This window comes from Culex pipiens, chromosome 2, assembly GCF_016801865.2.
Source record: "Culex pipiens pallens isolate TS chromosome 2, TS_CPP_V2, whole genome shotgun sequence".
Lineage (NCBI taxonomy): Eukaryota > Metazoa > Arthropoda > Insecta > Diptera > Culicidae > Culex > Culex pipiens.
This window is the reverse complement of record NC_068938.1, coordinates 156,847,746-156,859,463: the sequence shown is the minus strand read 5'-3', so window position 1 is coordinate 156,859,463 and position 11,718 is coordinate 156,847,746. Positions and strand designations below refer to the sequence as shown.

The 11,718-nt window shown below is 45.1% G+C and overlaps 1 protein-coding gene across 1 annotated transcript; it reads left to right on the top strand.

Moving 5' to 3' along the window:
• Nucleotides 1–1,112: 1,112 nt before the first annotated feature.
• Nucleotides 1,113–10,194, top strand: LOC120414256 (uncharacterized). Its single transcript, XM_039575369.1, has 2 exons — nt 1,113–1,120; nt 8,586–10,194. The coding sequence occupies exons 1-2, from the start codon at nt 1,113–1,115 to the stop codon at nt 10,192–10,194; spliced, it is 1,617 nt and encodes a 538-aa protein (XP_039431303.1).
• The last annotated feature ends 1,524 nt before the right edge of the window (nt 10,195–11,718 follow it).

Sequence of the window (11,718 nt, the reverse complement as noted above, 5' to 3'; positions counted from 1 at the left end):
TCCTTTCATACGTGTACACGACGCATACACACACACACACCCTCCTGACGGCACACACAATTCCGGGAGCCAATTTCGACAGCCGCTTGTGTTGATTCTATGGTATGTTATTGCTATAGCTATACGAGTGTGCATGTGTGTGTGTGTGTGCTCACTCCCGGTGAGCAAACTGTCGCAGTGTGTTATCCTTCCACGTGTATAAAGAGGACACGTAACGAGCTCGAGAACAAATTGTGTCCAGAGTCCACCCACACTTGGTTGGCCGAACGACGCAAGCAAAATAATCCCCGCTTCTTGCCCGCCACACAGGCACACAGACGCCCTTGCCCTGGAATCTGTTCTCTGCGTGCCATCATCAGTGTGTGTAAGTGTGCCTGTGCGTGTTTGTGTTTGTTTACAGTGTAAACATATTACAGGGACCGGGTTTTTGCCCCGGTGGAAAGTTTATATGAGATTTTCCTTGCAATCATGGCGCTCAATAACTCTTTGCCATGTCCCAGCAGGGGGACCTGGTCCGGGTCCTGAATTTCCAAGAACGAGCGAACTACCGTCGTTGAAGGGTTGACCAGAGACGGACATCCGGTTACCGTGAGGAGAAGCTGCTTTCTACGACTGAAAATTACGAATTAATTTTCATACACTTAGCTCAAACTGCCTCCTCTGAACTACATTGGGTGGAGAAATTGCTATTTATGCAACGCACACAACCATCCAGCCCCCGAAGGTAGGCAACGGGAATCTGAGGTGACCGGTCCTCTTGACCGATGCTTGATTTGCATGTGGTTTACAATAATATGTTACCACCTCTTCGAGCCCAGCCACACAGCCTGCTGTGCGGACGGTCCAAATTGAGGACCACCTGGGTTTGCGGACTCGAAAGCCTTCGAAATTCTGGAATGTTGTTGTGGTTCGGTCCAAAGTCTCCCGGGGTGGTGGGTCCATTCTTCTTGATCAGCTGGTTGTATCGAAACAGGACAAGGGCAAAATGTACAACGTGGTGGAGGTTGACTGTTGCTGAAGAGCATGGTTGCAACTTGCAAGTATGTGAAGGATATAATTTGTTTGCTAGCCAAAATGAATTGATCTATTGGGATTTTGTTTTCTAACGTGAGATGTACAGGTAGATACACTTGTTTCCTGAATGTCTACTTCAAAACTGAAATCAACATTATAAAAATATCAATGAAGGCCTGGTTATGATACAATTTTATTTCTGTGTAATGATTCATCAATGTAAATATAAGAGTGTAACAAAATTGACTTTTTGGCGGGCATTCAGGGGTTTATTCTGGTGGGCATACTGAGCCCAAATCCCTAATATGAGCTTGATTGGACGTAACAGGAGCTGTTGCTCCGCCCTTCAATTTTAAATGGGATTTAACCCGTAAAAATACCTTTTTTTTTAAAATGTCTATTTTTGAGGCACTTTGTCCTGCAATGCGTTTACCAAAAACATCACTGGCGTGTAGGCCAGATCCTTGCGCATCTTTTGGTACACGCAGAAAAGTAAGGCATATTTGAATCAACAAAACGTTTTGTTGATTTGAAAATCATAATTTTTGTTGACTCAACGCTAAACGTCAAAGCAGCTTTTTCAAAACAACAAAAGACTTTTGTGGAATCGAGAAAATCAAGGTTTGTTTCAACGCAAAATCGGCGTTGATTATATTCAACAAAAATTTTGTTGATTCAAACCTCGTACAGGCTGATTCTACAAAACTTTTTTCTGCGTGTATATATAACATTGAAGTTTGGAGCACCCTGGAGCTCGGTACAGACCTTCAAAGTTTGGCTTTTTTTTTTTTGAAAAATCGGTATATATAACCAAAAGATGCGCAAGGATCTGGCCTACACGCCAGTGATGTTTAGGTAAACGCATTGGAGGACAAAGTGCCTCAAAAATAGACATTTTAAAAAAGGTATTTTTACGGGTTAAATCCCATTTAAAATTGAAGGATGAAGCGCCAGCTCCTGTTACGTCCAAGCAAGCTCATATTTGGGATTTGGGCTCAGTATGCCCACCGGAACAAACCCCTGAATGCCCGCCAAAAAGTCATTGTTGTTACATCCTAGTTAATATGCAACGAAGAAAATAACTCACGAAATTGAAACTAAGTTTGATAACAAAGTTTAACAGGTTTAAAGTCTGAGATTGGTGTAACATCAATGGGGTACTTCTTCCAAAATGGTTGCAATCTTGATACAACTATTTGATTATATTATCAGGACTTCGGAATTAGGACAACATTTTCGTACCACTGCACCCAACCGGCGGTCGCATGATTGTGATACATGGCGGCATGAAAGTATAACAGAATCTGCATGAAATCTGTCCTCATGCATTTTTTGCGATATAGGGGTATGCCATTTGATCAGTTGTGCGGTGCCTGTGTGGACGCGCAGTCCTGTTTTTTTTTCGTGTTATTTTCCGTCTCTTTTGTGTCGCTGTTCGAGTGCATGGGGTGATTGGTCATTATAAATAAATAATGGCATCAGTAGTGCGGTGCCTGTGTGGACGCGCAGTCCTGTTTTTTCGTGTTATTTTCCATCTCTTTTGTGTCGCTATTTGTGTACATGGGGTGATTGGATTTCTTCTGATTCGTGTTGTTTTTATCTCTTTTGTGTCGCTGTTTGTGTGCATGGGGTGATTGGTCTTCTTCTTCTTCTTTTTTTTTTATTTTTAGTCCACGCGTTCGTTGGCCAATGAGTTTATTTTTGTTCTCTTTACATAGTTTTCGATACACCCAAAGGAAAAATATATCTCAAAATCGGCAACAGTGGATTTGCTGCAGAAAATGTCACATTTTATAACATTTTTTGCAGCAAGCCCGTAGATCATTTTTGCCCGCGTGTAAATATTTCAGCGATCTGCAGTTCTCACCAACACATATAAAGCTGGCCCGTCCCCGAGCAACAATCCAAAGAGAAGAATATGTTGGTGCTCTTTCACTGACATTTCAACAAGCGTCCATGGCGCGGTGGTAGCGTGTCGGATCAACATTCCAGAAGTTGGTGGTTCAATCCTCGTTCTGTTAAGGTTTTTTTTTGTAAAATACAACCAAAAAGCTGTCGGTAATGTCGATAATTGTCGGTAACGGGCAAAAATGTCATACCCCTATATCGCAAAAAATGCATGAGGACAGTTTTCATGCAGATTCTGATATACTTCCATGCCGCTATGCATCAAAATCATGCGACCGCCGTTTGGGTGTAGAAACGATCCGAATTCTTTTTTTTTCGAGACAAGCAAGTCGTATTGCTGGATTAAGTCCTTTCTATATCATCGGTTATCGGAAGGCACGCCGACGAATATGTTTTAAGGCTTATGATATAAAATCATTTTAATGAATAAAGCCCTTCTTACATCACCGTTGATCGGAAGGCACGCCGACGAAGAATTTCTGGAGGATCGCGGTCGAATTAATACTATATTTAAAATTCTAGATAGCTATCTTTCGGATTCGATTGTGAGTAGCGGTCAATCGCGGTTACTATGCAACGTGTTTTTTGGAGTCTTTTTATATTTTAAATTTATAAGTCCTTCTTTTATCATCGTTGATAGGAAGGCACGCCGCCGGTTAAGTTCGTTTAAGTTATTGTTTTAATTTCATTACAATCGGTTACGTGGTGTCCTGTTTTCTTTTCGTTTATATTCGTTGATCGTAATAATTTATTCCAACTGGCAGCTTTAGTATTAACTCATCTACTATTTTTGACATTTGCTCGCGTTATCTTAATTGTACCAATAGTAAAAATATACTGATAAGTCCAGCCCATAGCACTACCGCTCGGTTGGCACGCGTTCGATTAAAACAAACTTTTTAAATAATCAATTATTTATCTTTTCGCAGCCGGCTGCCTAAGATTTAAAATTTCATCCGATAAACAAAATGCTCATGGTCACATCACTGCCACTCGTGAATCCTGACCTCATACCCATCTACTAACCCCCTCAAAACTCATGTGATACTTTGTCGGAGAAGCAGTCGATTGGGCGGTCTCTATCACTCAAGTATCGGACTAACATTCCCATCCACTTCCCCGTGACCCTACCACTGGTCGTGGCCGGCGCCGGTATTGATCAGCATGATTGGGGCCTTTGAGAAGTTGCGAAGCGAGGAAAGATAGCACCCACTTATCTTCCACGGCTCGTGGATGTAACTTCTGGAGGTCTGGTCAATAACGGAGTAGCAACTGCGGGTGGGCACCTATGCTTATGCTTATGCTTATGCTTATATAGGGGTATGCCATTTTTGCCCGTTACCGACAATTATCGACATTACCGACGGCTGATGGATTGTATTGCAGAAAAAAAGGTGCAGGTGGTTATGTTACACATGACCAGTATGGCAAAGAACTTTGCTAGATTGTTGAAATTTTCGATTAGAATGTCCGGTTCAAATTTCCCCATGATTCCCTTATAATTACACAAGACAACTCTTTAGTGGTCAATTTCGTGGCCCTGAAACAGGCTGTTTGATTTGAAAAGTTTAAAGACATAATATTAACGTCTTATCGAACTAAGGGGACGGAAATTGCAAGTGGAGCTGAACTGCCAGGGCTTTAATTGGTTAAGAAATGGTTATTCTAAATTTCCAGAAACAGATTCCTGAAGTTTGATACCCATCTTGCCCCAACTCTTATGGTTCGGCAAATGCACCTCCGTCGGAACATCCGCGGGGCCTCCGGCCACTCCGGATTGTGGCCACTACTGCCGAAATGTCGAATTTCATGTCCAGCATCAAAATCCATAAAGTTTGATACCCATATTGCCCCAACTTTTATGGTTCGGCAAATGTCCCCCCATCGGAACATCCGCGGGGCCTCCGGCCACTCCGGATTGTGGCCACTACTGCCGAAATGTCAAATTTCATGTCCAGTATCAAAATTCATAAAGTTTGATACCCATATTGCCCCAACTCTTATGGTTCGGCAAATGTCCCCCCATCGGAACATCCGCGGGGCCTCCGGCCACTCCGGATTGTGGCCACTACTGCCGAAATGTCGAATTTCATGTCCAGCATCAAAATCCATAAAGTTTGATACCCATATTGCCCCAACTCTTATGGTTCGGCAAATGTCCCCCCATCGGATCATCCGCGGGGCCTCCGGCCACTCCGGATTGTGGCCACTACTGCCGAAATGTCAAATTTCATGTCCAGTATCAAAATCCATAAAGTTTGATACCCATATTGCCCCAACTCTTATGGTTCGGCAAATGCACCCCCATCGGAACATCCGCGGGGCCTCCGGCCACTCCGGATTGTGGCCACTACTGCCGAAATGTCAAATTTCATGTCCAGTATCAAAATCCATAAAGTTTGATACCCATATTGCCCCAACTCTTATGGTTCGGCAAATATCCCCCCATCGGAACATCCGCGGGGCCTCCGGCCACTCCGGATTGTGGCCACTACTGCCGAAATGTGGCATTTCATGTCCAGTATCAAAATTCATAAAGTTTGATACCCATATTGCCCCAACTCTTATGGTTCGGCAAATGTCCCCCCATCGGAACATCCGCGGGGCCTCCGGCCACTCCGGATTGTGGCCACTACTGCCGAAATGTCGAATTTCATGTCCAGCATCAAAATCCATAAAGTTTGATACCCATATTGCCCCAACTCTTATGGTTCGGCAAATGTCCCCCCATCGGATCATCCGCGGGGCCTCCGGCCACTCCGGATTGTGGCCACTACTGCCGAAATGTCAAATTTCATGTCCAGTATCAAAATCCATAAAGTTTGATACCCATATTGCCCCAACTCTTATGGTTCGGCAAATGCACCCCCATCGGAACATCCGCGGGGCCTCCGGCCACTCCGGATTGTGGCCACTACTGCCGAAATGTCGAATTTCATGTCCAGTATCAAAATCCATAAAGTTTGATACCCATATTGCCCCAACTCTTATGGTTCGGCAAATGTCCCCCCATCGGAACATCCGCGGGGCCTCCGGCCACTCCGGATTGTGGCCACTACTGCCGAAATGTCAAATTTCATGTCCAGTATCAAAATCCATAAAGTTTGATACCCATATTGCCCCAACTTTTATGGTTCGGCAAATGTCCCCCCATCGGAACATCCGCGGGGCCTCCGGCCACTCCGGATTGTGGCCACTACTGCCGAAATGTCAAATTTCATGTCCAGTATCAAAATTCATAAAGTTTGATACCCATATTGCCCCAACTCTTATGGTTCGGCAAATGTCCCCCCATCGGAACATCCGCGGGGCCTCCGGCCACTCCGGATTGTGGCCACTACTGCCGAAATGTCAAATTTCATGTCCAGTATCAAAATCCATAAAGTTTGATACCCATATTGCCCCAACTCTTATGGTTCGGCAAATGTCCCCCCATCGGATCATCCGCGGGGCCTCCGGCCACTCCGGATTGTGGCCACTACTGCCGAAATGTCAAATTTCATGTCCAGTATCAAAATCCATAAAGTTTGATACCCATATTGCCCCAACTCTTATGGTTCGGCAAATGTCCCCCCATCGGAACATCCGCGGGGCCTCCGGCCACTCCGGATTGTGGCCACTACTGCCGAAATGTGGCATTTCATGTCCAGTATCAAAATTCATAAAGTTTGATACCCATATTGCCCCAACTCTTATGGTTCGGCAAATGTCCCCCCATCGGAACATCCGCGGGGCCTCCGGCCACTCCGGATTGTGGCCACTACTGCCGAATTGTCAAATTTCATGTCCAGTATCAAAATCCATAAAGTTTGATACCCATATTGCCCCAACTCTCATGGTTCGGCAAATGTCCCTCCATCGGAACACCCGCCGGGGACTCTGGCCACTCCAAGTGGTGGCCAATTTCAATTATCAATTCCCGCTCATGCCGGCTGGCATGGCTTGGCGTGTCCATGCATCCAGGCTTTCTGCTCCCGGGCCTCCAGGCCATCTGCAAACGGGCCACCAGGCCATCTGATCCTGATGTGTTCTCGTCCAGCAATAGAATGAATTTTCGGGACCGACCGAGCCGCGTTGTGTTGCCTCGTCGACGATCCGAAAATTATGAGGTAGAGTGGGGGTGATTTTAAATACATCAATCTCACGTCTCTATATTGACTGATTGGGAAACGTTTGTTCAACCAACCAGCGAGCACCAAAAAGAGGGGAAATTTGCCGAGAGGGGAATTCGTCACGTAACGTTTTCGCTTCGCGAAAATTTTGGATTGACACCACGTATAGAAACCTTAGGACAAAGTTCTTTGTCAAAAAAATCTTGACATAACGAGGATACAACTATCAACTTCTAGGATGCTGAGCCGACACGCTACCACCGCGCCATGGGCACTTGGTGAATTATGAGGGACAGAGCGCGAACATAATGTTCTCTCTGGAGTGTTGCTCGGGCACGCGCCAGCATTATATGTGTTGGTGAGAACTGCAGATCGCTGACATGTTCACACGCGGGCAAAATTGAGCTATAAGCTTGCTGCAAAAACTGTTATAAAATGTAACATTTTCTGTAGCAAATCCACTGTTGCAGATTTTGAGCTATATATTTCCTTTGGGTGTAATTAAAATAAGTTACGAATAAAAAAAGTTTAATTGAAATCGGAGAGCGTCCGGTACAACCGATTCCCTATTTGGCTTGGAATTGCTCTATATCTAAACAGCAAAAGAATGTTGTAATTAAGTTGCGTTTAAAAGGCCTGGGAGTAAATAAATTTCGCATAATTTTATGTAATTGTATATAATATTACACGGGTAATTCTCTACCAACTCACACGAAATCGGGAAAAGTTGCCCCGACCCCTCTTCGATTTGCGTGAAACTTTGTCCTAAGAGGTAATCCGAGGTCCGTTTTTTGATATCTCGTGACGGAGGGGCGGTACGACCCCTTCCATTTTTGAACATGCGAAAAAAGAGGTGTTTTTCAATAATTTGCAGCCTAAAACGGTGATGAGATAGAAATTTGGTGTCAAACGGACTTTTATGTAAAATTAGACGCCCGATTTGATTGCGTACTCAAAATTCCGAAAAAACGTATTTTTCATCGAAAAAAACACAAAAAAAGTTTTGAAAATTCTCCCATTTTCCGTTACTCGACTGTAAAAATTTTTGGAACATGTTATTTTATGAAAAATTTAATGTACTTTTCGAATCTACATTCACCCAGAAGGGTCATATTTTCATTATAAACAAAAATTTTCATTTTAAAATTTCATGTTTTTTCTAACTTTGCAGGATTATTTTTTAGAGTGTTACAATGTTCTACAAAGTTGTAGAACAGACAATTACAAAAATTTTGATATATAGACATAAGGGGTTTGCTTATAAACATCACGAGTTATCGCGATTTTACGAAAAAAAGTTTTGAAAAAGTTGGTCGTCATCGATCATGGCCGTTCATGGTCACCCGCGACAGACACGGACGACGAAACAAATAGAAACGCAAAAAGTAACATTTTCAAGACTTTTTTTTCGTAAAATCGCGATAACTCGTGATGTTTATAAGCAAACCATTTATGTCTATAATAGACATGTTCCAAAAAAATTTACAGTCGAGTAACGGAAAATGGGAGAATTTTTAAAACTTTTTTAAACGTTTTTTTCGGAATTCTGAGTACGTCATCATGGAAGGAGCACTTCCAGCAGCTGTTGAACGGTGAGGCACGAGAGGGAATCGTCGAGGACAGGATACACGTTGAGGAAGATGGAAAAGCTGTGGACCCGCCTACGTTGGAGGAAGAAGCTAAGGCTGTTAAAGAGCTCAAGAACGGGAAATCCGCGGGAAAGGACGGACTTCCGGCCGAACTTTTCAAGCACGGGGGTACGCGGATGACCGAGATTCTGCACCAAATCATCCTACGCATTTGGTGCGAAGAACAGCTTCCGACCGACTGGTTAGACGGGCTCGTCACCCCAATCTACAAGAAAGGGCAAAGACTCGATTGTGCCAACTATCGAGGCATCACAATCCTCAACGCAGCGTACAAAGTACTCTCCCGCATCCTGTGGAGCAAGCTGAGACCGATGACCGAGACCTTTGTCGGCGAATACCAGTGCGGTTTTCGAGCGGGTCGGTCAACGACGGATCAGATGTTCACTCTGCGACAAATCCTCGACAAGTTCCGGGAGTACAACCTGCAAACACACCATTTGTTCATCGACTTCAAAGCGGCGTACGATTCGGTCAAAAGAAACGAACTTTGGAAGATTATGGTAGAACACGGCTTTCCGGCGAAGCTTATAAGACTGATTCGTGCAACGCTCGACGGAGCAAAATCAAGCGTGCGAATAGCCAACGAGACATCTGAAGCTTTCGTTACGTTGGATGGATTGAAGCAGGGCGATGCTCTCTCGAACTTACTGTTCATCATAGCGTTGGAGGGTGCTGCGCGAAGGGCAGGCGTGCAAAGAAACGGAACACTCATCACTAAATCGCACATGCTGCTTGGATACACTGACGACATCGACATCATTGGTATCGACCGTCGTTCAGTGGAGGAGGCGTTTTCCCCTTTCAAGCGGGAAGCTGCGAAGATCGGACTGACCATTAACACTGCCAAGACCAAGTATCTGGTTGCTGGCAGAGCGCGTGGCAGTGCAGGTGATGGTGTTTCGGAGGTGGAAATAGATGGAGAAAGATATGAGGTGGTGGATGAATTTGTATATCTTGGTACACTCGTGACGTGCGACAACGATGTGAGCTGCGAAGTGAAACGGCGGATTAGTGCTGCAAACAGGGCCTTCTACGGTCTTCGTAGCCAGCTAAGGTCCCGCAGCCTAAGGACGCCTACGAAAATCACGCTGTACAGGACTTTGATACTCCCTGTAGCTCTTTACGGTCACGAGTCGTGGACGCTAAAGGAGGCTGACCAGAGAGCACTTGGGGTCTTCGAGCGGAGAATCCTGCGTTCTATCTTCGGCGGCAAGCAAGTAGGAGACCGGTGGCGCAGGCGCATGAACTTCGAGCTGTACCAAGACTACAAACATGCTGATATCGTAAAAGTCATCAAGCACGACAGGCTGAAGTGGGCTGGACATGTAGCCAGAATGTCGGACGAGCGGGCGGCTAAAACGATATTCAGTAGCGAACCTGGACGGGGTCGTCGGCTTCGTGGAAGGCCTCGTACGCGTTGGCTGTGTGCAGTCGACGAAGATGCAAGAGCGGCCAACATTGTGGGCGACTGGAGCGGCCCAAGATCGAGCATTCTGGAAATCTTCGATTAGTTCAGCGTTGGGTCGATAGACCTGTTGCTGATAAAGTAAAGTAAAGTAAGAGTACGTCATCAAATCGGGCGTCTAATTTTACATAAAAGTCCCTTTGACACCAAATTTCTATATCATCACCGTTTCAGGCTGCAAATTATTGAAAAACACCTCTTTTTTCACATGTTCAAAAATAGAAGGGGTCGTACCGCCCCTCCGTCACGAGATATCAAAAAACGGACCTCGGATTCGTGATCAGGGACAAAAGTTACCTCTTAGGACAAAGTTTCACGCAAATTGAAGAGGGGTCGGGGCAACTGCTGTGTGAGTTGGCGGAGAATTACCCACATTCTAATTTAAGTAGAAACATATGAAAAAAAAACTAAAAAAAATGCTCTGAAAATTACATTCCCTGCTCAGCAATCAAGTCGAAACACAACATCTCGAATACTGTTCACCTGTGGCTTCCCTAAGGGCTTCTACACTGCGTGTGTGTTTGTGTGTTTGGTTACTGGTTGTCGGTCCATTTGCCTCGATTCATTGAGCCGGTTGAAGTCAGACCATGACATATGGTTTTGCCCACAAAGCCACCACAATCGAACTCAGGAAAGGGTTTACCTTAGGCATTGTGGCTTCGATTCTAGTCAAATGGGTTTGGCGCAAACAGAATGTTTCTGTCCCAAGGAGAGCAACGGTCTGGGTTTGGGGATTGGTCTTGTCAAAGTTCGCAGGTCTTTCAGAGGGGGTGATTTAATAACCGACGACCCCGGGTCCCCTTTCCCGGGTGGCTAAATCCATCATCACCTCGTTGATCCTGGTAAGTTTCAAACGGTTCAACCTAAAACTCGCTAATCTCCCCCCGGGTCCGAGGAAGTTCACTCCCACTGGACTTTGGTCCGTAATTTGTTACACTTTCCGGCACCTGTCCTCCGCAGGTAATTCTCCGAACCACCTTGACCTTTCATTCGGCGGGATATTTTCACACAAAAGATTCGCTGCGAAAAGCTCTCCCATGCAGATTTGAGCTCGGAAAAATCGCACAATTTATGTCGCCCAGCCGTGACCTCCATTAATCTTTGACGCGTCCCCCAAGCGTCCCCAGTTAACCCTCAAATTCAGGCCAGTTGGCCAAAGTTGAGCGCTCTTGTGATCCTCCGTCTTTCATTTCCTTAATAGCTCGCCGGGGGTATTAAAAGAAAAATCTTCACCCCGTCGTCGGGCAAGGAAAATCTTGGCCCCTCACACAATGACTGGGCGGAAAATGTCGAGAGAGAGAAAAAAAAAACGAAAAGAAACTGAGGAAATGCCGTGGAAAAGCAAACCAAAGCTGTCGACTTTTTCTTATTCTTTCTTCCAGGCAGTCTGGGGAAGGGGGAACATCCTTTGAATAATAATTCAAGCAAATTTTAATCAATAAGCTCTCCGTCACTGTGACCAGCTTGAGCATGGCCTTTTGTCCGGGAGAGGGACATTGTTTGTGTGTGTGTGTGGGTGCTCAGTTCCGGGGACAAGAAAAATGAGGATTATTTTTGCTCGGATGGAAAG